General features: G+C 39.6%; 1 protein-coding gene across 3 annotated transcripts in view; it reads right to left on the bottom strand.

Moving 5' to 3' along the window:
• Nucleotides 1-4,973: 4,973 nt before the first annotated feature.
• phkb (phosphorylase kinase, beta) overlaps nucleotides 4,974-27,485 on the bottom strand; it is a 105,329-nt gene continuing 82,817 nt past the window's right edge. For 2 of the 3 annotated variants that reach the window (XM_038701486.1, XM_038701484.1), the window contains 15 exons: nucleotides 25,526-25,609; nucleotides 24,519-24,623; nucleotides 22,949-23,031; nucleotides 22,143-22,233; nucleotides 18,916-18,974; nucleotides 18,347-18,509; nucleotides 16,930-17,011; nucleotides 16,704-16,761; nucleotides 11,398-11,488; nucleotides 10,003-10,208; nucleotides 9,167-9,301; nucleotides 8,727-8,856; nucleotides 7,418-7,525; nucleotides 6,907-7,050; nucleotides 4,974-6,523 (listed from right to left, as the gene is read on the bottom strand). In XM_038701486.1, the coding sequence (XP_038557414.1) occupies nucleotides 6,386-6,523; nucleotides 6,907-7,050; nucleotides 7,418-7,525; nucleotides 8,727-8,856; nucleotides 9,167-9,301; nucleotides 10,003-10,208; nucleotides 11,398-11,488; nucleotides 16,704-16,761; nucleotides 16,930-17,011; nucleotides 18,347-18,509; nucleotides 18,916-18,974; nucleotides 22,143-22,233; nucleotides 22,949-23,031; nucleotides 24,519-24,623; nucleotides 25,526-25,609 (1,677 nt within the window). In that variant the 3' untranslated portion in view covers nucleotides 4,974-6,385. Of the gene's footprint in view, nucleotides 6,524-6,906; nucleotides 7,051-7,417; nucleotides 7,526-8,726; nucleotides 8,857-9,166; nucleotides 9,302-10,002; nucleotides 10,209-11,397; nucleotides 11,489-16,244; nucleotides 16,336-16,703; nucleotides 16,762-16,929; nucleotides 17,012-18,346; nucleotides 18,510-18,915; nucleotides 18,975-22,142; nucleotides 22,234-22,948; nucleotides 23,032-24,518; nucleotides 24,624-25,525; nucleotides 25,610-27,485 lie in introns of all 3 variants that reach the window. The other variant, XM_038701485.1, reaches the window with a different exon arrangement.

Here is a 27,485-nt window from a genome sequence, read left to right as displayed (position 1 = left end):
TCACAGTCTTATACTTACACAGTTTTACATCAAAATGTATATTTTAAATTGACCATCATCATATGTATTTCAGAGCACAATTCAAACAGGATCAAAAAAATGGTTGTCTCTTGCCATTGACTACCGTACATATTTTTTTCCAAACTAAGGTTCCATGGTGGTCCACTGGAAGGGGAGGGACTTAGGCTCTCTATACCAAGATGGAATCCTTTATTTTGGAGACATGTAATAAAATGTAAGATCTAACTAAGGGAAAATATATAATAATATTAATATAATAATAATAATAATTCTTGATTCAAGATACAAATAAATGACAATGTTGTTATTTGTACATAATTTCTTTGTTATAAAGGCCTCAATCAAACAAAACAGATATCTAAATGAAACGGTTTCTTTCACTACAAACAAAACTCAGAAATATAGGTATACTTTTATCTAGAAAAACCTAGGGGAAAAACGATATTACCCATACAATATTTCTTACTGCACTTTTTGCACTCACACACACCACTGCATGATTGATTGGTTGGTCGACCACTTTGGCCCAGAAATATCTCAACAACTACTGGATGACGTGCCATGACATTTTGTACAGACTTCTCCGTCTTCTTCTGGTCAGATGCTAACTGCATTTCATTAGCTCGGTACCCACAATTCTGCATAATGACAATAAACTTGAATCTAATCTAATCTAATCTAATAAGGAGGTATGCATATACTATTACTATGCACAAAATATCCAAAAGTCAAAGGTTTTTCAAGGGAGCTGCTTAAAGTGACAGTCAGGCTTGACGTAACTGTGGAGAGACAATCAATAGGAGCTGTTTGTGTTTTTATGTGAGAAAATTAAAAGTGACATTCAGGCTTGACGTAACAGTGGAGAGACAATCAATAGGAGGAGCTGTTTGTGTTTTTATGAAAGAAAATTAAATGTATAAGGATAAGCTCTCATTTGTGTAGTGTAGTTTTATCTTCACCTCCATGTTGGAAATTATTGGAAATTGTGCATTTGAGACACTTCTGCATTATTTTTGGTCAGTAATTAAGCAAAAACACAAGAGTGTTTGTATTGGGCATGATGCTTCCACAGAGCAAATTTTATTTAATTTCACTCACATTTGGTCGCAGGTTACACGCTCACAAGGACCCATCACATAATATGTGAGGACAACACGTGTTATGGACCTTTAAAGTTATAGCTCTAGATCTTTTTAAACACCATTAAACCACTCACTGTTTTTAAGCATTAGCTGAACTAGGTGATACACAGGTCATCATCACGTACTTTATATTTATCCCATGCTGCCGTGATATCTGAATATTCCGTTCATGCCTCAGTAATACGTCAACTGATTAAAATTACAGGGCTCAATAGAGCCAGTAGCTCTGCACTGCCATAACTGTTTTGAGCTAATTTAATGTACTGATGTTGAAATCAGTCTTTAACAGCCGTGTGTAGCTCTACAAAGTGAACTACTTTTTTGTATCATGTTTTACATTAGTTTAGCCATGATTAAAGACAAAGACAATATGGCTCACTAGTCAATAGTCAAGGTCTCTGTTTGTATGTAGTGTCTGGGCTTTCTGCCATCTCTAATATAAGAAGTTGATAGATGTGTGTCACCTTGGCTCTCTTGATGACAGATGCTGAGTTATGGGGCCACAGCAGCACCAGTGTATCATAACACAAGCAAATTGTTTCAGAGAACCACAATGCACTGCTGTCATGCTGCCCTTCAAAAGACAATCTGCTCCTTAATTGCATATATTAAAACAATGTCATCTTTGGCTGCTGTGGTAACTGAATTTGCACCGACATTTTAGGAATTTAGAGTCATTTTAAATTACTGCAACTGGGATAGAAATGTTTCATAAATAACCAATATTACGGAGGCCAAAGTTCAAGGCTATGCGAACGTTCCAATATTCTTGTGACAACAGAGGACAGAAGAGCACAGTACAGCTCAAAACAAGACTAAAGAGGATGGTATGCTTCAGCAGAACTGCATGTTGAATGGTCAAACAGCTGCAGAAACCTCTTCCCTCCATTTTCTGATGTTGGCATTAAGTGGCACAGGGATTGATGTAGCGCAGAAGTGAGACAGCAAGCAGGGTTTGAAAGTCAAGTTCTCTCTTTTTTTCTAATTCTTTCCACAACTATTTCTGTCATTGGGGAGACATAGCTCAGGAGGTAGAGCGGCCGTCTAGTAATCGACATTAAGAATGCCAGCCAGGAAAGACTGTCTTTTCACTCTGCTGAAGCTAGAAACATTGTCCTCGGATGTGGTCGGACAAACTAGCTCTTTCCTAACATAAGTCTAAGTTTCTACAGCAATACTAGCAGCTCTGTGAGGCTGTACTTAGACACGGCTGTGCTTTGTGCTAAATGCTAACATGCTCACAATGACAACGTGGATGTTTAGCAGGTTAAATCGACCACCTTCGCTATCTTAGCTTTGCATGTTAGCATGTTAACATTTGCTAATTAGAACTAAACACAAACTACAGCTGAAGCTGATGGGATCTGTTTTGCAGGTATTTTGTTATAAACCAAAGTTTTAGACACATTCAAATGTTGGCCTGCCACTAGAATGGCAAAGAAGTGTATTAACAAACAAAAGGGATTTGTCAGAAAGACAAACCACACCGTTAAAAAAAAAAGAAAAAGCAATGACTGATGTCTGATATAAAGCGACCACGTGTGGATTGGCTGTATTCTTCCCCAGTGGCTGGCTGCCTGCAGACTAAGCACACTATTATGGCATTTTATCTACAGTCTGGCAGTAACTCACATCTTAAACTCAGATAACACAGAGGGAGGGTGGAAGCGTGGGATGTCCTGTATTATAGCAGGAGGTGTGATAGAGATGAGGGAAGGCTGTGCTCACTGCCATGGGAGAAACCTCCTCTGTTCAACAGTCTATCAGAGCACATCGTATGAATGTGTCTTCTGTGATTATGCGATCGGTTATCTCTACATTGACAGCAAGCTTCCGTGGGAATGTATGGTTGTAATTGCTGTGGGATGTGTGTACATATGACGTAACATGTTCGTCAGACAAGAAAAGAAAGTACAAATTATGAAGAGTGGAGAGATGCTTTCCCATATACAGTTAATTTATCCATCACCATAATACTTCAATCCTACTTACTAGTTTCAAGGAGGTAAATTATGTCATCTTACCTCACACCTCTGTACATGTGCATGGCCCCTAATCTAATCTAACAATTAGTTTAACGACTCTATTTTGACTTAATTTAAAGGCCACTGAGGCCCCGATCTTTGCGCTTGCTGTTGGTTGCTAATGTCCGTCCTTGTTCCTCTCCATTCAGCCAAACAGTAGGGCTTCTTGCCAGCTCCCACCTGTTTGTTTCTGACAAGACACAGCCACTGACCTTGTGTGCCCTTTGGTCTGAAAATAACAAAGCAAAGTGAAGAGGAGGTGAAACCTGACCTGTTTTCTGAGTTGAGCTATTAATATTTCTTAGATGATTCATCCGTTGAACAGGATCTGTGTAAAATAACTACTGTTTGCTTGTGCAGTCACCACTTTTAATCCATTAACTGATTTATGAACAGTATACTCTATAAAGGATGGGTGGGCGTGGGTGTTCTGGTTATACACAATGACACAACAGGTTATGGATATGAATCCACGTAATTTATTGATTTATGTGATTTATATTTTAAAAAGAAAAACAATAGAAAAATCTTTAATAAAAGCCAGACCACATAAGTTTCATTTCTTGATCTCTGCTGCAACCCAGTGGACTGCTGAGGCATAAATTCCTAAACTGCAGGATGCAAATGTCAGCAGAATAACCATGCTGCACCAGGGAAAATATCACCAAGTTCTTGAATTAGTGTTTTAGGGGGTGAGCTCCATAAACTGTGGATTGTGTGCCCATTATGTGACTAATAGCATCTTTTTGTTGTTCCTTCCCTGATGACATCATCGGGCCCGTTTTCTTGAGAGCTACAGAATATATTGTTCATGTGTAGTACTCCTTGTAAGTAGTAACCTACCTTTAACAGTGGATTAAGTGGAGTTCTCTTTTAAGGATCCCTTCTGTTTAAAGGGAAATGAAAACATGATCCTTTCTCTTATATTCCAAAGTGCACAGCATGAAAACTGATGAAAGAAATGATATAAAACAACTTAAAACCGTTTCAAATTAATGCTGAGAGAATCTAATTTGTTTTGGATTTGTCTTGGTGAAGAAGAGATTTATTCAACAAGACAGGCAAGATCTCCTCTCACCAGCATGCAAGTTGGTTTGAATATGCTAAGTGTGAGGCAGAGCTCATTTATCTTCTCCTCTGGCTCTCACCCACCTCTCTGCCAGTCAGTTAGTCAATGTTGTAGACAGCACACACAGCCTCAGTGGCGAGATGCAGATTGATAAGGGGTTCGGGCAACATAAGTGGGTGTAACTGGTAGGATTCGATACAATGCCAAACACACCCCTCAGGGCTGTAGCAGTCACGCTCAATTTCTGCTGCAGTTTTAGCCAAGGAACAAGAGATTTTTGCTTCATGTGAAGAATGTGTCTGTATTTCATATTCATATAAAATAATATAATGTTATCCACATAACATAACGTGTTTTATTTGCTGATTTCAGTTCTGCTTTTGACACTGTCCGTCCTCATTTGCTTGTTCAGAGGCTTGTTGACATGAAAGTTAATCCTTCACATATTCTGCACTCGGAATATGACCTATTACCTTCAGGGAAATGCTACAGAGCTAGCCGATGTAAAGGTAACCGCCATAAGCGGTCCTTCATCTCTACTTCCATATCGCTCCTAAATAAACAATCTGCTCTGAAAAAGATTTCTCTTAGGGGACAATAAAGTTGATCTTATCTTGACTATAGACTAAAAGGGGAGATGTTCCAGAAGCAGCTGCACATATTTACACATTCACAAATCGAGTTTATAACAATAATAAAGTGACACAGAAGAAAATGTTTATACTTTCCATGATAACTTTATTCTTTGAATCTACAGTTTTGAGTTAAAAATACTTCTTTTGAACAACAACAGTAAACAAAACACACACGCACACACACACAGTGACAAGGTTGGGCGGATTTATCACAGTGATGATATTCAGAGAGGCACGCTTTAAAATAAGTCAAAGTGAGTCTTTTATCATTTCCACCCAAGGATGACAGCAGTCTTTACTCCTGCCCACATTCAACAAAACAGCCTTTTCTAAAGGGTCCTCAGTCCCAGGACTTCAGATGAGCAGTAGTCATTGTCATGCAGAAACCTGCTGTCCAAAACAGGCCTTTCAGACACTCTATTTTGTAGCATTGAACATTCAGAGAAACCGTCACGATGGTTATGATAAACAGTACTTATTGTCATGCAGCAGACTGTGCATGCACAGAAGGAGAAACTCAATACAGTACAACAAACACCTAACTCTGGCATGTACAGTATGCGTATGTGCTGAATAATGTACTGTGGAAATCACTATAAAATCCAAATATTTTACCTTCAGTGGTTCTCAAACTGCATATTGCCAAAGATCCATAGATAGCTTGCATGAGGTTAACCACACCAAGATGCAATTCCATGAAGATGCATACATTTATACTAATGGATCATGTATGAAATGATGGCAGACTTAACAGCTTTTGATTTCTGGTGATACGGGACGCCGTTTTTGAGGCACCTGGGAGCCAAAAGCACCAATCTGAGAACCACATTTGAGAAACAAACACATGATGTAACATGACCTTTTACGGACTAGTTGCTATGTAACAGCTCTAGGTTATTGCAGGTGAGATACAGCTTTAACGGTTACATCTGAGACTGTTGTTCATTTAGCAAGAGTTCATTGTGGCATTATTTGTAGCATACCTGACAGAACATTTAAATTGGATTTCGAAGCAACATCAAAAACGAAAGAACTAGCTTGAAATTTAGGAAAATACTCATTATTGGAGAAAGGGAAATATAGTACAGTAGTTGGGTGGCTAGGTGCTAGGTGACATAGCTAGCCACCTACGGCAATGAATAACGCCATTAAAATCTTAATTTGAGTGCACAACACAGCTGGGTGACTGAACTCAACACAAAACCAATGTGTAGAGGTAAAAGAAACAAGGCCCTGGTGATACTGATTTCTCCTACTAATTAACTGCCAACATGCTCATCTGCAGGAATTAAATCTTCTGCTTACAGCTTCTACTGTTGTTCAGGCAAAAGTCGAGGTAAAATGTAACTTGCAGGCAGAGTTCTGCTGCAGGGAGGATTGGAGAGGTTAGAGGTTACCTTCTGAATACATGTGATAGATACTCAGTAGTCCTCGCCGGGCCATTTGATGACTACACTCTAGCAGGCTCGGATTAGGGGTCAAAGCGTCGTAAATCTAGCTAACAGAGCACGGGTCGTCCTTGCAGGGCTTGACATCCCCTTGCAGCAACTGGATCATAACAGCCTTGGTCAGGTAGCTGGAGGTGCTACTCTTTCCCACGGGCGATGTGTTGTAGAATGCCTCCATGTCATCCTGGAAGAGGCAAAAATGAAAAATCATCTTTGAAAATGTTAACAGATGTGTTCTCAAGAATTAAAAAAAAAAAAAACGTGCTAATAAAAAAGTTATTTAGAAAGACATGCTGTGAGTAAAAAACATCCTACTAGGATTATATCTCACAAATTTAATAAAGCTCTACTGAATTAGACAATGGCTGTTGACTAATGACTAATAGGCCAAGGGTTTTTAACACCCTTGAGCTAACTCTTTAGTTAAATTATCAGTGTATGGCTGGAACTGAAGCCTAAAGTTTGGGAGCACATCAGTTTAGAACAGCGACGAGATCATTATTTGGCAGACAATTGTCACATTCAAATGAGAAAATGTAGGGACAGCCTGCAGGGAAGCCACTCTACCTGTTTCTCCATGCCTTCAAAACGGCTACGATCCTTCTGGAAATCCTTAAAGGCTTCCTTCACCAGGCTGTCCAGATCCACTTTGTCATTGCTGAATTCCAGCTCTGGATTTCTCTCCAGCACTATGGATACCACCATCAGCAACTACTCACAGTAGAGATATGAGAAGTCAGAAACTAAACACAGCAACAGAGTAGACTGTATTCTTTTTTTAAAGATCTAAACCTGACTTGATCTTAAAGGGAGGCAGGAAGGAACAAAGGAAGGAAGGTTAAAATGCATCTGAACCCAAACGTAGTAATGAAGTATTGCTAGAACTGGAGTCACTTAATATCCTCTTTGCTTTATTCTGAACAGACTTCAGTGCTTAAAAAGAGATTTGTGATTCATGCCAAAATAAAGAGAGGAAAGTCAATGGTATGTTGAGTAAAAATCCATACACATGTATTCTGATTCTACTCTATCTGTGCACTTCGGTGGTGTTAGCAGAATGTATTTTTTTCTTTTTTACCTCTACCACAATTTGCCTGTATTCAGGCAGAACTATTTTCTTCAGCGTGTCCTCCACGAGCAGGGAGAAGTTCATCTCATACATGGTCATGTCAGACAGTGTAGGTTGCTGCAGAGACAGTAAGAAAAATGTTATTATTATTTTTTACTTATTTGTTCCTTATTGAAGTGTCATCATCTGACTCCATCCCTGTGAGCACAAACAAGGCAGAGTGTTGTGGGATCTCCCTCCTCCTCTCCACTTACGGCCTGTCTATCCTGGTACCTACAGTAGCTGGTAAAACAAGTCAGTGTTTGTTCCTGTCTTTCCTTACATAATATGAGAGATGTCTAAAAAGGAAAACAAAAGTTGTGAAATTTCTTTTTTACAATAATTCATTTCTTTATTAGAGATGCAGATATTAGAATGGAAATGGATCTGGTTCCTGTGTATTGGGCAAATCTCACTTGCCAGTACTTTAACAAACAGTGCTTTGAGAGTGCCAGCTGCTGACAGTGGTGATCTCCCTCAGACAAGAGACACGATTCTAACTTTAAAATAAAACTGGACGATTTGTTAGTGTATTTGAAAAATGAATCAAGTGATATCACTGTACCATATAGTGTGAACAGGATATTTGGGGAATAGCCAATAAAGTCACAATCTGTGTGACACTCTGCTCACTCTGATCATCATTATTGTGCTAGACCTTAATGTCTTGGAGATTATATTTGTCAGTGAAGTCATACACACTTTTCAAATAATAGCTATCATTAAGAGAATCCATTGAGAAATAGATGTACGAATGAACAAGCCAAACTGAAGCAGCTAAATGGAATCATTATTTTTTCATCTACACCTGTGACATTCCCACTGTGACAAATCAAAATGTCTTCCGTGAAAGAGGCAGAACATGACAATTGACGTGATCAAATAAAAAACAGTTCTATTTCAATTAGACCTTCACAATAAAATACTAATACTTGACAAAGACAAACAAATACATTTCACTGTTCAATGTAGACACCTTTAAATTGATAAGGCACTTTGTATTACTCAGAAAAATCTATGTTCATCAGCACAGGTTCCATACTGCAACCATGGCCAGATTTTTGTGCATCTGTATTTTTGCGTATACTGTCACTAGTGCTTGAACCAACCAATAAATGGGAGCAACACTCCTAATCAGAATTCATTGGGTATTCTTTCAGTAAAACACAACAGCCACACACGTTTCTATAACCCATAGCTGTTTGTATAGCAGAGTGTCACATTTAACCAGCACTGTTCAGAGTATTTATCCTGAAGCAGTGTCAGAGGAGGCGGGTACCTGTGGGAGGTGAGTCCCAGCCACCATAATGCCGTTGGGGGTCCTTTCCAGGATCTGCCACACACGATCATAAAAGCCCAGAGGAGTCCTGTTCAGAGAGCCATCGATCTGACGCCTGTTCAGCCAAGACCTGAGGCAAAACAAGGGGGAAAACTGTGGAACCGAGTCTGGGTAATGTTGATACCCGTGCTAGAGGAAATTGTCTATGAGTCCATGTGTATCAGATAAGGTGAGATAAGATATAACTTTAATAATTCCCATGGGGAAATTGGTTTGCGTAAAAAGCTTGCATAATAAGATATGGATGTAGACAAGACCGAAGATAAAATAATTTAAAACTAAGGAGATACGGAGTCTTTCAAAGGCAGATGTGTGAGTTGAAAGGGATGAGAAAGCATGGATAATAATTTTGACAGTGTGAGTGCGTGTTTGGACGGTACCTGCCAGTGTTTTGTGGCTGCAGGACATCCAGCAGGAGCTGCTTGATGTCACTGGGGGAGAGTTGGTAGATGTCCTGGGGTGGCATGTCACCTGCCCGGATCTTCAGCTCATGCTTCATGGCCTGGACAATCCATCTGGAGATCCACAGCACACACACACACACACACACACACACACACACACAGTTAATGCACCACAGAACTGAACCACATACAGCTAACATGGAGGTGGTCACTGTGTTTGAACCATAGACTGTATATAAAAAGGTTTGAACAAGGATTAACGTGTTTAAAATAGTGTCCTTTTTTTCAGTTATTCAGGGGCAACTTTCTTATGGCTTATGGCTTAATACGGCTATTTTATTTACAGTCAAAGAAAAGAAGACCAAAGACCAAAATGAAACCAAAACAAACACTCGAGATAAAAATAGATAACTCGTTTGTCTGATGGCACAGAGTTTTGATAACTTAAAATGGTACTTTTATTGCATATAAATTGAATCTAAATCCACTTCCAAGAGTATTGTGGTTTACTTGGAGCAAAAACCAACTACAGAATAACAACCTGAAATATAAGGTATCATTGGTATTGACACAGATATTTGACAGCTAGGAGTTCCTGATGTTTGAACCGAATAACATAAGAAAATAAACTGAAGGCAAACTGCAGCCTGAACTGATCCTTTTTATTGATTCATGTTTTGTTGTGTGGTCAGAACACCAGGGAAGGAGAATTGCAGCAACGAGTACATACTGCATAAGGCCATCTCGCTCGACTACATGTACAAGAATTTTTAGGCACCGTTGTCACCACCCTAAGCCTGAATTTATCCTACCCGACTCTGATCTTGAGCATGCCGCTGAACAGCTCTGGGTTGTTGGAGATAATCCATCCAATATGGATGACCAGTTCCTGCTGAAGAACAGCCTCCCGCTCTCCACCGTGAGGGGAGCACTTGCTGTAGATGATGCCTTGGATCACCCCTGGCGACAGTGGGTTGGAGATCACCTCCTCCTCTTGCCCGAATATACCCAGGGTCACCTGGTAACGATAGGCATTAGCACACATGGACACACACAGGGAGAATGACCATACACCGAACCCACGTACAGTTAAAAAGTTATCTGCATTGTAGAGAATTGTTGTATATAACATATCTATTTAGTATGTGTGCCTATGCAGGTGCATGTCTGTGACCAAGTATCTTTGTCCCATCACTCCAAAATTGGCTTCCTCTCCGAGAGTCACATAAAAGCGAGTCGGAAAAAAATTACACCCCAAGATTCCTCTTTTGAATTTTGTTTCTTCTGAAAGCCATCTCGTAAAAATTACACCTCACCAATCTTCCCGATGAGAGCGCACACTTTTATCCTTGCCTTCAGCTGATGAAACCCAGCACTTTGAAGATGTATCATTCATCTTTACATCTAAACTGATTCTGAGCAAAGAATAGCCTGATGCTGGAAATTAAGTTGGGAATTGACCAACTTTGAATTCAAAGGGACTACATTGTTGAATTTTAATCCTGACAAGAAATATAATCAAAACTAGAGTCAGAATGGACTTAAATGGGGTGGCGCCTCTCATTTTTTCCAACTGAGCTGTTTCTGTAGCAGAGAAACACAGCCATATCAAATCTTAAATCAGCTTTTCCAATCATGTTGAGAGGAGCATCCCTTCCAGTAAGCAATCTATATGCAGATTCACACCTTGAGCTACTTCAGCATAATGAAATGCCTAAAACTGCTCAGAAGGGTAAAAATGAGGCAAGATAACTGACACCCTCAAGAGGAGGCTAATCTCTGAGTCTGAGTAACACTTGACAGGAAATGATGCACTGAAACTCATCCTTCGTGAGCTAGTGGCATCAAACAAATTCCCCGGTCACAATGTATGAATCGGCACATTGAGTGTGTCTAGACACGTGGACACGGTGCATATTAGGATTCTACGCTGGTCACACTGGCAGCTTTGCTACAGCTACAGCTTAGATACACACAATGGAGGTGAGCTGTGATGAGGAATATGAGCATGCAAGTAATGCCCATAGGATGACAGCATGAGGAGCTTATAATATCTTTCCAATTTCTTTTTTATTTTTTAAATCAGTGAACATTAAAATCATTGTCCCGACATGCCAGTTTTCAAAACATAACCCAAAATCATTTGTTGAAAAAAAGGGATAGTTATGGTAAACTACTCACGCCCTGCTGTTTGTATGTCCACTTACCTGCTTGCCATGTACTAAAATACTAGTAATACTGGGGGCAAGGCTGTCCACCAGCTTAGTTAAGAGACTGGCGGCAAGACGGACAACAGACCTAGTGGGCGAAAAGACAGAAGAACAGTCTTGACATCATGACAGATAACAACCAACAGCTAGGACTTTAACAAACTACATTACTGCTTTTTATTTTTATTACAAGGCTAATGATAGAATTCCTCAACTTTACTGCAGCTTCAGTAGGGATCATATATACCAGGGGTCGGCAAATAAGTCTGTCATCGGGACAATTTTCTTTCAAGTCATTAGACGGTGGGCCAGAACATCGTCAATTGACCATTTATATTCCAGTATTTACTGGGTGTGTGATTAACGTTAGCTCAGTTGGTAGTGCACTGGACTCTTGTTTGGAGGGTTTTGTGTTCAATTCTCACTTGCTGCAAAAATGTTTTCTTCCTTTTTCAACAAGATTGTGAAGAGATCGTATTACATATCACAATTAAGCATGTGCTGGAGTGTGTGCCTCCCGGCGATTGGTCCACATCAACCTATTGACGCTTATTTTCGTGTCCCCAGTATCTCCAGGCAGAGGAAATTCCAGGGGAATCCGCAAGGTCACGTTTTCGAACGGCTTTTTCAGAGGTGTCTCAAGCAAGCCAGAGACTCTTTTGAATTTCCTTCAGAACTTTTCAAAGTAAGCTCTCAATTAAACACGCCATAAAGTACTGCTGCAAAAATGTTCTTGCGCTTTCATTTTGTAGGCACAATCACTTAAGATGAAGTGATTATGTGAGTAACCTTTGCTGTTTCAGCACCAGCCGCTATTATTATTTTTTTTGCCACTATCAAAGTAATCTGGCCATGGGCCAGATATTATTGCTGGCCGCCTATTGCCGACCACTGATATATACTGTAAGGGATGTTCAATTTGTAATCAAATTAAATCAATTGAATATGTGGAGAATGTACACGGTGTGCAGTGGCCCAACTTGTCACATATGGACGTATGGTCAAGACCCATCAGTGTCAGTTTGTAACGCACAGGGATCCCTTTAGCATCATAGTTCAAAGCAGTGGGGAGAAGCCCTGTAGTGTCAGTTTTTGACAATAAAGGTAGGTATATGATATTTAAAAGACAAGACTGAGTAAGTAGGTAGCTGAGGTGGATGGAGGGCCAGAACCTGGACTTTGAACCAGGAGTCCGAGGTTCGTGTCCCATGTGAAACGAAAAGTCAACATTCAATATTTTTATTTAAGTTATGCGAGTTATGGAAATTGCATAAGTTACACATGTGACGTTAGTTAACTTACATTTTAACTGACGTACAGCGTTATTTCCTAACCCAACCAAGTAGTTTTTATGCCTAAACCTAACCAAATTGCAACATTTCACATGTTCTCCATCAATCTTTTAATAATGTAACGTTTCAAAATGCTAGCTTTTTATTTTGAAAGTGTAACCGGACGTTGCATATTTGTTGTTGCTAAGCGTGATGCTCAAGGGCTACCCAGGGAGTTCAAAAGCGACGCCAAAAGGGCCTTGACCAAGCGTCGATATGTGAGGAGTCGGGAGTGAGAATGTTTTGACTACTCAAATATATAGTATAGTAACATCACTAGAAATACATACAAATTTCTTTAACATGATAAAAAGGCCTGAAATTATCCACAGGCATAATCTCTAGCTTCTTCCTTCTCTTATTATAGAAATTCAGCGACCCCACATTTACAAACCATCCAAACATTAGATTGAAATTCAAAAGAAACCCCACAACGAAGTCCTTTTTAAAATCAAACCTTGCCAAGAAATCTATTAATCCAAGTCCAAATCAATGAATTAGATTTATTATTGTAATACTATATAAAAGGTTGTCTTCCCTTAAAATATTTTAATGTTCACTCATTTCTCAGTTCATTATTCCTGAGAGTCACTGCAGCCTTCATACTATCTCCTCTTGCCTGCAGGAATCCTATGAGGAAAAAGCAGCACACAAACTGTGGTTATCTTCACATGGTAGCCCACAGCCAGGGTTGCTATAGACACGCACATGGAGGTGAAGCCATCCTCACAGAAGCGGTGAACTACTAAAATTATTTCATTAATGGGGTCATGAAAACAATCAGCTGAAACACAACCTCTTCTTAATATATGCTGAGAACATCTCTAGTTTAGTGCGTGTGTGTTATCCAGTGCTTAAACCCGCAGAAATACGAAAGCACATCTTGAGCACAATGAATAAAAAGGAAACAAAGCCTTAATGTTTAGAAGGCATGATGCGGTGTCAATCCACCGATGCTTTGTTGGGGAACCTATTTCAAGCTTCACTTCCTGGCCCATGTTAGGTAAATGAGAAAGTAAATTACACTGAGTATTGATGCCATTTCCCAGCAAGTTGGAAACCAGCCTCTAGGCTTTTTTATTTACTCCCAGGCTTAATTAAATGTATCTGTGCTAAAATCTTATTCATCAATAGAAAAGCATATAATAAATGTTGTCATGTCAATCAACCCGACACAAATTCAAATCAAATCATAGACATAGAAAACACTAACCAGTAAAGAAGGGAGCAAAAGCTCACATGAGAAGTTATGACAACCATCTACAGTATTTGATCAATTCTTCATGAGTCAGGCCAGCAGTATACCACAAACAAAAAAGAATTTTAGCAGCTCTGTGATCACAGATCAAATAGAGGCAGATATTTTGTTTGCCTGGAATCGTGGGATAGGGCCTGCCAGGCAAATGTTTAATCTAAAGTTGGAGTATGAAATTCCAATTAAAGTGGCTCAGAATGAGCCACACAACACCTTTCCAGCCGCTCTCTGAATGTCAGGTAATGTTAAACGACTTGCCAACGAATATTCAGCTTACTCGCTGTTATGGCAGAAAATTGTTTCCTGTTACATTTAATCTTTTATGCATGTTCTTTTATTATTACTATTATTATGATCACATGTCCCATGATGGTTTATCCCGAATTGCAATTGAGACTGACTAGCCTTGTGTGTGGCCATTGTGGGCTAACCGCTTTAGCAAACAATGGTCACCTCGGCATGCTTCTTGCAATGGACTGCAGAATGAAACCGACCAACCGTGCGGGCAATGTCAAATTTTAACCAGGCCTTTGCCGAATCACCAACAGAGAAACATGTAGCATTAGCCGTAATCAACAACAGGTTTGCTGAAAATTTGAGACCCAGTGCTCAGGGATGCACTGCTGCATTTACTGCTAGTTGGTCTACCACGACACTCTATAATTTGCCAAGAAATGCTATTGTTTTGATGTTAGCTATTGTAGCAAGAGAGTTTTGCTGTCTGGAGCTGCTGTGCTGGCTCTGGGATCGTCTCTTCTTCTCTGCAGGATAGCTTCGCAGCAGCAACTGTAGCGACAGCTTGCTAACTCCCAACTTACTTAACGTTAGTGACATTATTTGCTGTGTCGTTGTTCACTTTATACCATGATATTGGATTTCTCTGGAATGGCATGCCCCACCCAAAGTCCGGAGCCAGACAATGTAAACATTCGGGGCTTAAGGCCAATTAGCCACTGCACCCCCCACCCCCCGCTCCGCCTTTGGCCTCACCTTAACATTGTTTGCTACTTTCCAAAAAATGGAGCACACTATTTTTATGACTGGGTCTTTAAATAATACTGTGAGAAACCTGAATATATATTTGCTGGGTAATTCAAAAGAAACTGGAATACCTAATACAGGTCTGTGTGCTGTCTGTGCAGACTGATTTGAGTAACACTTAGCCGTTAGCCAGAAAAACAAATGTTACTGCCGGTATGGTGATTAAAAATGCAATTATGATGACTACATGTAAGTAGAGCTAACAGTCTATGTGAAGGACAGTCAACTTTGATTACAGCTTTAAGATGGAAAAAGTGAATAGCAACCATAATCCAAATTGGTTACATCAATCATTTGAGGCTAGACTTTCTGTTTACTTCCATTAGTTCCACTAGTTCTAATACTACTTATGGTTACTTCTTGTTATGATGAATTTGAAATTGACGTCAACTCCCACAGAAAACTCCAATACCCTTGGCGAAACAGACCTGGAGTAACAGTGAGTGTAAAGGCATTTACAACTTCATATCCAATAGCCAAATTCAGTTTCATTTGGAGTATACAGCCAACCTTGTTTCAACGGGTGATGCTGTAGTAGGACATAAGAGCATGGTTAATGGAGAGAAAGCAAACACTGACTACAAGCTCCTGTACGCTTCTGAGTCAAGGTGCCTCCTAGCTTAGCATAACTGGCTGGGCCATCCTCATGACTATTAGCCATCTTATTATGCCAAACTTGGTGATGATGATGGTTTTAACATGATGCTAAGAAACTAGCCTGTTACCAGGGTGTGAGAAGTTACATTCTAACTTTTATTTGATAGCAAAACTATAGAAACAAAACGTTGCTTGAATAATGCTAAGTATGGTCAGTATTGACTGTTTTTCACTAAGTAGCAACTGTTTCCTTTGAAGATTTCAGTGTGTTTTTTATACACAAAATGTATTTTACACATTGTTCTGGAACCTTTTGTATCAGAACAATGAATCATCTTATTTAGCCCTTCCAGGAGATGTAGGCTACACACTTGACTTTTGAAATATAAGATAATGACTAATAAGGGAGTAGAAATATTGACTTTTTAAAATATCTGAGTCACTAATCCAATCCTTGAATATAGCCTGTGCTTCTTTATTACTCATAAAAAGCCCTGTTGACACCCTGGTTATGAGGAATCACAGCAAAGGTTTGGCTGAAGCTTACACAGCTCTCAAGCTAGCCAGCTAACTGGGAGTAAACATGCAGAGTCTTTAATCCATCTCTGCATGAACATTACCTGTTTCCCATGCACCAGTATGGTGGTGATGTGAGGAGCTATAGAGCTGGCAAACTTCTTGATAATGGCAGCAGCTTGGCGCACTGCCAGCCTACAGTTCAGCCAGATTAAATAACAGTTATGTCAACATGAAAAACAAAGCAAATACTACTAATAACTGAGAACATCAGTGGTCAACATTATAAAATACTACATGTACTGAATGTCACCATCTTAAGGGGCATCATGAATGCATCTTTAGAGTTTATGTTTTTAGATCTGACACTTTTAGTAATCCACTTTATATCTGAATTCCATAACAACAAAAGTAATTAGGAAAATCAGATCTAGACTAATGATAATGTCAGCTCAGCAAATAAAATAACAGACTGGACAGCTGCAAACAGTGTTTGCACCGTAAGTGTTTGTGTGTGTGTGTGTGTGTGTGTGTGTGTGTGTGTGTGTGTATGAATATCAGACCAAAGCTTTCTGCTTCCAGCTCTTCTATAGATTCTCTCCAGTTCATCCAACAGGTTCTCTGGAATCACAAATATTTTTGTCGTCAGAAATAAAGAAAACATCATAAAGGCATATACCGTCATATCAAAATGACATTGTACATATCTCTGTAAATCAGAACTGCCAAATTAGGCAGTTACTACACATTCAAAAGCATGATGAAAAGATGCTTGATATAAGTGCTTACCATCTTTGGCAAGGAATTCTGGTCCTTCTCTCCTAAGAAGGATGGCTGCTAGCTGAGCCTGACTGGCCAAGCAGTCGCATTCCTGGGCAATGACACACAGAGAAAAATGGCAAGATGAGCCTGGTCAAGCATACAAACACATAGACAAATACATTTATTGCACACTCTATACAGAGCTGCAATATTGGCCCCTCAGAGTAAGCACTAGCAAGCTGTATCAAAAAAAATATTGTTATACCAAAACCATAATGGGTACCTTTATAAAGTATTGTCTCTTTTAGATTTAATAGCAACCATAGTGTCCCTAAAATAAAAAATAAGGAATACAGCAGACTAGTACCTAAAACCTGGGCTTAAGGAAAAATGTGTGAACATATTTATAAGGTGTCATAAAGAAACAGGAGACAGGTGGTCAAGTGAGCCTTTGCAAGAGTGAGGGTACGTTAATTAGGGAACAGGAGGGAACAATGAGCGCATAGAGGTCATCTTTCACACAAATAATAAGGCAGATGCACCAGTCGGAAGCAGATTAGTTGAGTTGTTTACCCCTAGCGAAAAGAAACCAGGGAATGTGTTAACAAGAATGTGTTTGGTTAATATGAAGGTCTTATATGTTTTACTTTCACATTCAAATGGTTAACAAATGTTTAATATGAGTAAAACCTGACTTAAGTTTAGAATTTTCACTTCTTCTGGCAAGACTGCAGCACGCTTAGCTGTAAGCATTTTTCCCGTTTTTCTCTACAGTTAAAAAATGGAGAATTTCCTTGGATGCAGTTCTTGTCACTTCTAATCCCCACTGTTTACCTGGGGATGGCTGCAGACAGTCTCTTCTGATACACACCGTTTTGCCAGACGCTTCTTTTTTCTACCTGTCACTCTGACTGATTCATCACCAGCTTACCCATGCAAACACTACCAACGGTGCATTTATTGTAATGTATTGTAAGTGCATGGCCAAACCGGGGGAACACTGCTCAAGATTTAACCCAGGTCTCCATGATGTAATTCTTTCTAATTCTTCCTAATTCTTTCTTACTGCTTCTGCCAGTCTTTATAGTCCCTATTTAGTTAAGGAAGTGGCAAGTAATACATTAGCAGTGAGAGAACTACTGCTACAATTAGCAATAGTTACTCCTTGCAACCTTTGTTGTTGTTGGAACCTTTGCTTCTTTAATTTATACTAACTACAATAGTTCTGTTTGGTTACCTTTACCATTTGATTAGTATAATACTGCCTGGTTAAAGAATACTATAGATCTGCTGTGAAAGATTTGTGTATTTATTTACTCACTGTTTTTTGCTCCTCTAATTTACTCCCATGTTTCTAACGTGTTAAAAAGAATTGCATTTACTGTCAGTTCTTAACCCCAATATGTATTTGTGGGCCCTTTTCCCATAATGCCAATCAACTCACATGGAACTTCTGGATGACCTCATGAGTGGGCCTGTTCAGCCACTCCTCCACACTGATCTCTGGCTGCTGCTCCAGGTCTGAGACGTTGGGTGTACTCATCTGTCTCTTCACCTTGGAGTGCTTAGGCAGCTCCAGCTCCTCAAAGCTCTTAAACTCTGGGATCCTATGGAAGCACACACATGCATACACAGAAAAATTATACTGTGTGTTATTTGTATGTAGGCAGTAGATCCATGTTTAGTTGTTGTCCATTTTTTCCAATTTGAAATATTTCACATGTGAAGCAACAGACAAAATAATGCTGAATTTCATTCATTTTATGCTACAATGATTTATTGGTCCTGAAAACATTTAAAATCAAGTCTCTACATAAGTTATACTGCAGTTTAACATTCATGAAATTATTATCATCAGATTGTATACATATCAGATTTGAAGCAGGAATAAGTTGCTCTATCTGTCCACTGCATCATGAAAATCCTTACTGAGCTTTTTGAAATGTCCTGCCAACAGACAAGCACTGACCTGACACTGGCAAATCAAGCATAAAGACTAGAGGAAGCTCTTACTCTGCCTCGTTCACACGCAGGAAGTCCAACTGCTCCACCACTGCTCCAGATATCAGGGTCTAAAAGGTTGACAGTAAAAATGACACATTAAAAAATTTGCAAAGTGATTATTCTATCAATGTAGGCTGCAGTATACAAGAGATTCCACAGTAATATGAAGAAATCATACTCTAAAGGCGCATTCAGGAGCACGAAAACACAGGAGATTTGGAAGCAGAGCTGTATAAATCCCTCATTCAGTGAACAAAACAAGTGTTTGAATAATGCAGTTCATAACAACTAACACATGGAGTAGTAAGGTGTGAACTAAGTTCACAGTTTCAAATTTTACAAATGTGTACGGGAGCAGTTACAAGCGAGTGTCTAACGTGGTAAAAGTAAAAGTTTTGAGTATTTTAAAAGCATAGCAGTGTAGGAGTAAAGACCGCAGTTCAATACCAATTGCTCCTGTGGTCTAAATGTGATATTAGCCATTCTAACTGAAGTCAACTCCAAAACAAAACTAAGAGGCGTAGGAGAGGAGCAAGCCTGCTCCCCATAACAATGAGATGATGAAGAGGGAAAGTGTTTCAAAGGTGTTAGCTGTGGAGTGAATAGCAAATAGGCGAAGGGAAGGAAGAACTTTAAAGTGAAAAAAAAGGATCATATGAAGAAGTCTCTGCTGAACGCCACAAACACACTGGGAGAGAAGGTGGGGTTGGAATATCTGTCATAAGTTTGACAAAGCAGCTGGTTAAAGTTACCAATGTGAAAATAAATTTAGTTCTACCTTGGCCTTATTTTCCCACTTTTTGCCATCATTAGGATTGATTGTGCTCAACTGCAGCTTAAACCAACACAGTCTGCCATTAAAACTAAGAATTATCTGCAATGAACTGTTTATGGTTAATCGTAAATTCATGAATACTGCTGTGAGCGATGAGTTAAACTTATGTTGAAGCGGCGTCTTCAGACTTCAACAAGGGAACCACCAAAATAAAGGATGCGTGATGAACAGTGCTACAATGAATCAAGTGCTGTCGAATCTTAATAAATAGGATGTGTTATTGTTTATTCAGTCTGAAGATGTGCAAGTTTTACTTTGTTTAAACCTGCATTAACTGATTTCTTACCACTTTAGGGACAGCAAATACAAGCTGTACGCACAACACAGACATTTTATCACCGTTTAATTAGATTTGAGGAAAATATTTGCAAACAGGTGCTTATTTACTCATCCGGCAGAAACAGTGGTGCTGGGCAGGTAATGGGCGGTGGGTTTTAACAGCTTTTTTGTTACTGAAAAGAGCTGCCTACTGTTGCTGGAAATGAGCAATGAAAGTGGACCAAAGGTTTGCAGGTGTTAAAACCAAAACAATGAGTTAAAAAATGCGGGTGATCATTCGGTTGTGTCACTATGAGCAACTCCTTTCACATTACACATAGTGATGTCATCCATTGTTAATATCAAAATATTGATTATAGCAGCTTTAAAGAAATGTGGTTTTCATGGCACTTCCACTGGCATGGAGAGCAATGGTGCTGGTCAAGCTAAATGAAACTACAAAGTAAAAAGCTGAACTTAAGTACGAAGTAATATGAATCTTCCTTTAAGTTTTTTGTGATCCTTTGTTTTTTACATGCAATTCATTTTAAGTTACCCTTTCTTCTCTGCCTTGCAAGCTTTTAGGATGCATTGCAAAGACAACTGAGGACACACTGACATTCATGCCATCACGCCACGAACACAGCAACAACAGCCAGTAATGTAAATGGATTCATTAATGTATGTCGGCACTGAGTGTCGATTCAGATTTCTCTGCAATTTTCTCACCAGGCCGAAAGATATATTGGAGGGATCAACCTCTAATCTATTAATTCACCATTTTATTTGTTGTGTTCCCCTAAAGTCATTCCAATGTATTTTTTAACAAGCTACACAAAGCTTACTTTCCATCTCCTTTTTTAAACTCGTCCAGGCTCAATTCAGTTTCACCTTTCCCATGCAAACAAAAACTGTTTGCCTCACAAATTGAATCTGACAGACCAAGGTCAAAACACAGATTAACAATGGCATTGCTATTGAAATAAGGAGGGACTTCAGATTAAGGGCTGGGAAACGTTTGTTTTTCCAGAAGAGAGAGATGAAGCCCTGCAAAACAATTTATTGAAACATTTACAATATTTAGCAGCTGTTTATTTCAGAGATGGCTGTAATATCTGTCGTAGCTGAGCCTACATGAGTGAGCAGGTAGCATATTTTGCCTCGACAGCCATTCACATTATGCCAACAATCAAAAGTGCAGTAACAGTAACTGTAACATTCATTCAGTTGTCCACTTATATGGATTTGAATTGCGACAATGTCAAGACCTAACACCCCTGGTCCTCCCAATAAAATGTATGATTGACTAGTGAATGCATGACTGACTGAGATGATGGACACATGCAGAAACCACTGGGTGTAATTCTGACGGCCAAATATATAAAACATATTTTTAATTGCTGTGAAAAATCTTAACAATCCAATCAAAAGGATTTCCTGAGCTGTTAATGGGGCAATATGTAGTTTTCAGCGGCCACTAGGGGTGCGGTTTTAAGATTGCGTGCTCGCTTGAACTCATGAGCGAGCATAATCTGAAACACAACCGCTTTCATACAGAAATCCTGCAATAAACGCAGAAACACCAGCATGCCAGCTGTGGCTTTTCACACAGACATGTTCAGGCTCTGTTTGTACAAACGTTCCCGGCTCATACAGTGCACAAGCTGGCAACTGCTCAGCATTCGCCAGCGAGCTCCAGCCTTTCTGATGTGATTTCTGACTGTTTTCACCCGACATCATCTGAATCTTGTTTGATCTGATGGGCTTCATCACATAAACCTTTATTGTTGTTTTTATCCTTATGCGCAGTTTTTGGTGCAATTTGTGTTGGGAGCCGGTCGTTTTATGGTGTTAGCGGACAGCGTGTCGTTATCTGCAGTGTTGTCGCTGTAGTCGGATGAGCTGTGCTTCATTTCTAAGTGAGGTTAGAGCCTACTGAAAATAAGGCAGAAAAAATTTAATTTCAATGAAAAACTACAAATTACCTCTTTAATCTTACAATATTTGTGCCTCAGTACACCTGTCCCAACTGAGAAGGTTCACAACTGAAGAGAACAAACTCATCCCCTGACATGTAGCTAAGGTATTCTTATTATCTTAAATGACTAAATGAAAAAAGTGTATTTCAGTTAGATCCACAAACCTGAAGTCTGTCGACATGAACTTTGACGCCCCCAATGATGCCTTTCTTGAACGAGGCCAGCATGTCCAGGACTGGGTTGAAGCGGCTCCCCCTGTTGAGGCAGAGGTTAGTTTGGCAGATTTTGTTTCATACAGTGCACAGTAGCTTGAATCTGTTCAATTCTGAGTCAAAACATTTGTGTTAACTATTATATTCCAAACAGAGCACATGTATTAAACATATCATCAGTAAGAAATCATCACAGCTGAAAAGTTTCTGAATAGACAGGCACATTTCACCCTGACCCTCATTGCTTTATTTGGTCTGCTGTCGCCTTCTATACAAGTCATCATCCCGATCAATACAAAAACTAATGACTACTGAGTTGCGTCTACGAGAGCCCATTGACTCACTCTCTATGCTGCAGTGAGGCCGTTTAAGCATTTGTAGCACATTTAACATACGGCTTCCTGGATAATGGTCAATACTGCTGTAATCAGCCCAACAGCCAGGCTATAGTGATACAAATGAGAAACATTATCACCCAATCAAGCAAGCAAATACAGTTGCACCTTCCTGCTATAAAGATAAATGGTATACATAGAAGGGAAGAGGGGTAGAGAGGAAGGGAGACAGAAATGCTGGAACTAAACTACATTGTGACTGTCAAGACATTTAGTTGCAAGCTAGAGCCAGTATCAGGCAGAAAAAGAGAGATAAAGCGTGATGTATGGAGAGATGGTAGAGGGAAGGATGCTGTGAGAAAGCTATCAGAGACAGGAAGACACAAAAAAGATAAAAGAGCTGTTACAGAGTGTGTATTTTACTTGATGTTATCCTCGCGGATGAGAACAAGGAAGAGGGGACGTCCCTGCATCTTCCAGCACTGTTTGATGAACTGCAGGGCATTCTGCACACACAGACACACGCAGACGCCATTTCAGATTGGCAAAGGCATGGTGCTGGTTCAAAGATTTCAGTTGCCACTGTCTCTGAGCATAAACGGAATCAGGGCCATTTCAGTTCAACTTCCTCAGCTGTCAAACTGATCAAACTAGCAGCTAGATTTTGAAGGTAACCTAAAGAAAAAATCCCACCCCCTCTGTGCACGGACGGAGTGTTGTCAGGTAGGCACCAATGACAATTGGCCGTGGTAATTACATTCCTGCGACAGCCACAGATAAAGAATTTTTTCATTTTTGTGTCAGAGCTTTTCAATTATTGTTTGCTGTTGGGATGTAAAGAGAATTTCAACAAATATAACAAAAATGCTTCTGAAATAAATTGCCCACCCCAAAATTGAAATGTAACAAGTGTTAACTTTTTGAAAACATACAAATACTGCAGTTATCCTTGATTATTTCATAGTCAGTGGTAAACTCTAGGATTTTACTGAAGTTTGAATGTGTTTAAATCAAATTCAAATTCTGTATGTTTTGTTTCTGTTTTTCCATCCATATTTTAAAACCTTTGCTGCAGCAATGTCACCTTTTCCAGTGAACAATATATAAATACGTGATCTGACCAAACATAGTCTGAAAATAAGACACTGGCCTTTTTATGATAACTATATATCATTACAACAACAAAAGGTCCCTGGTAGGAATCGAGTACTCATGCATCATGTTCCCTTTCTGTCCAACCATGTACCATTACTTAATAGTCAGTACTGACGCTTTTTAATGAATGAACTGAAGGATGTAGTCGCTTTAAGTGTATGGAAAAAAATAGGATAGTTTACAGTATATGGTAGCTGCCAATAAATTATCTGTGCAGAGCCCTGGCAGCTTGTGGCAGTAACATTTTTGATAATTCCTGCACATTATTTACTTTTAGTATTTGGTAATCCGAGGTAAATTTGCACCCTCTGATTAAGAACTCTTGCAAACAACTTGAGCCCCAAATACTGCATATGCATGCCATGCAAGTTACTGGTTTAGAGTAGTGGAACCTTTCAAGTTACTATAAAAAGTGCAGAAGAGCTGAGTTTAGGATTAGCCAGTACTGGTATCAAATCAAATCAAATCAAATCAAATCATGTTTATTTGTCACATACACAATCATGCACAGAACAAGGTGTAGTGGGATTTGTTTGTGCCTATCACCAGAATGAAACTAATAAAAAAAATAGTATGGAATACTGGAATAGAAACAAGGAAACAGTAGTTTTGCAGTGATACTGCCTGTCAGGAAGCTCTCTATGGTGCAAGTGTAAAAAGGGTATCAGGAAGGCTACGAATCTAGTATGTGCCCTCCAAGTGGGACCATGTCAGGCTGCATCTCATTACACCAGACAAACTGAATATATCTCAGTTATTTAAGTTCTATGAGCACAGAAAACATGGTTAGCTGTGGAGCCATGGCATTGCTAAGCTCCACAGTGTGACCCTGACTTACCTTAATGTCATCAATCAGCAGCATAACATCTTGGGACAGGTAAAAGTCACTTAGATCAAACACTATTGGGTAGCACACCACAGTCTTGCCCAGGATACGATAAATCTGGAGGGAGACAAACACACACACACACACACACACACACACTAATGCATTAGAAGATGGATGGCTCACAAGTAGCCACGTATACATTATTCTGGGCAGTGTATAAAACAAGCCATCAATCCTAAGATAGAGGGGACACACAGAAGCTGCAACCACTCCTGATAACACACATACGCACACACACAGTGCATACACACAACTAATACAAAGCTCCATTTCACACATACAGATTGTCACAGGGGCACATACTCACACCCATCCAGACACACTGATGATGATAATGCCCTCTGGCAGTCTGCCATCTTCCCCATAAATGTTCCATTATAATATTGTCTTAGCAATGCGTTGGGAGCCATGATTCATTTGTTTGGCAATGTCTTTGTTTGAGAAAGCTGCTATAGCTCGACTCATTTGGTTGTACTATGACCTTCATTTGGGACAAACTGCAAACAACATCAGCAAGAGGCATTAGTGCGCGTGCACACACACACACACACACACACACACACACACACACACACACACACACACACACACACACACAAACTGTGGAAATACACTCTTCCACAGCCACATAATGTGCACACACGGACACATACACACAGACTGCCTGACAGCAGTTTAGCATTATTAAAATGCACTAAGTCCTGAGAAAAAGCAAAATGGATTCAGCATTCACTTATGCATACTGTATGTCGGAAGAAGAGAAAAACTTTTGGACAGGAATATTTTCTGTCTCTGTTGAGTTTGTTTCTGCACTGGAGTCGACTTCTCAGAGCTCTGGGAAATCTATGCAGGCAATATGTGGGAGGTCCGTTAGTGGTCACAGGCCATGACCTGTGCAGCAGGGTGAATGTTAGTGGTATGTAAATGTGTATAGGTGTAATTGCAAATTCACATACTTTGCAGGTCCCAATGCAGCCCACTGGCCTTTCTGGACGCCCACTCAATCCCAGCTTCTTATTGATGGCAAGGAAACGGTATGCCTGCAGAAAGAAACACACATCCTCAAATGTTTACAAAGAGACATAAACGAATACCCTGTGTAGAAACACAACATTCACATTGCACATGATCGTACTGCTAGCCTTTCTTTTTTCAGAGAAAACTTCAATCTACATCTTCATCTGTACATTTCCCCGTGATCATATCAGTGTTGCTTTGAGATTAAAAATATCATATTTGATTTGAAATGTCATGCCGCACAGTACCATTCCATATCGTAATAAAAATGCGGGTCCATCATCTGTCTGTCCCACTGAGACATTTCTGGTGTTGCAACTCATAAGATGAAATTACCACCATATGGCAGAACCACCTACTGATATTAGCTCTGTGTAAAGTTATGAGACGCAGCGATAATGAAAGGTCCCTGTGCTGCCATCAGCAGCGTGTTTAGTGGACCCAAGCGCACCCATGGGCACCAGAGCTGATAACACTGTTGTACTGAGATGCAGAGGCCCATAAGAAAACTGAGACCTACATGAGCCCTCATTAGAATAAACAATGGCATGCTGTTTGATACTTTCCCCGTGAGCCACTTTTTATTTAATACACTAATAAAAAAATCCATCTTAAAAATTAGCTGGTGGTAATTGAACCTTCACTAGGCCCCACCACCCTTAGTTACTGTTATCTGTCGTGCTTTCCATTCTAGCATGGCACATATGCAGTTCACAATAATATATAATATAATAATTTTTTTGAAACAACGGGTCTTCAATTTCACACAGAGGTAAACAAAGCAGGTTTCTCAATTCTAGCAGGCGTCAAGTTGATTTTGTTGGTTGAAATGTCGTTGTTCATGTATTGCACAGTGAAACTAGTTAGCTCTAGTTTTATGGTACAGTATCATAAATACAATGTTGGACTGTTTGTATGCTTACTTAGAGAGATGTATGCTTGGACAAGCAGCACAGATAGATTCATGTTTTCCTTTATATTTCATTCTACATGAGAAAAGCCTTCCTGATGTTGAGGACTAACCCATGTGTTTGGCAAACATAACGTTATCTCAGCTAACGAGTTTGGCCGGAGGCAGGACAGTTGCTATCATTGCTCTAGACTCTGATATAGTAGCATTGTAGCTTCCATGCAGAGGGTGTGCCAGCCCTAAACTGGGATTTTTCAGATGTAATTGGTGTCTCACAAAAAAAGGCCACTACCCACCAATGATCGGAAACTTGCTGGCAGAAATCTGTAGGTGGTTTAGAGGACAGTGAATTTCTACTTCCACATGAATGTAGTTTTAATAATGGAGTATTACTCAGCCCATGAAAACAGTTGTATAATGTTTTCTGTGGCTCTGAAGGGTCTTGAAAAATAACCTTGATGATATCCTCAAATCACTGGAGATTGGAAATTTATTGAATTGGAAACTGGTAAAATGACTGATTTAAAATATATTTAAAACTTGATCTCAGATTGATGATTTTGCTTGGGTAAAGCACCATACTTTCCACTCAATAAAATTCTCCAATCCTTCTTTCACCACCAGGATTGCTATAGATTGGAGGTGGGAAGAGGTTCTTTATTTTGAGCCTGGGAGTAGGTGGTTTCGATCTGGTCGATGCATAATCTGTCTACACACTGTAATTCCATCCCTCTACAGCAGAAGTACTGTAGTTTAATCAAGTCAGAAGTCATGTCTCAAGACTCAGCCTGGTCCCAAAGTCTCAAGGTGAGTCAAGTCAGACCTCAAATTATAAAGCAACTTTATAAGCTGAAAGTTGTTAACATCAGCAGTGCAGGGTGTCCAGCATACAGAGCCAAGGAGAGAGCTGGACATTAATGCTCAGCTCTGGCAGGGGTTTGCTGAACAAGATGGGCTCAGAGAAATCAAGTTTCTCACTTAATTGGTGG

This window comes from Micropterus salmoides, unplaced genomic scaffold, assembly GCF_014851395.1.
Source record: "Micropterus salmoides isolate LMB-PRFRI ecotype aquatic unplaced genomic scaffold, ASM1485139v1 Ms_hic_scaffold_6, whole genome shotgun sequence".
In the NCBI taxonomy this organism is placed as follows: Eukaryota; Metazoa; Chordata; class Actinopteri; order Centrarchiformes; family Centrarchidae; genus Micropterus; species Micropterus salmoides.
The sequence above is the reverse complement of the archived record's forward strand: the minus strand, read 5'-3'. Positions and strand labels throughout refer to the sequence as shown.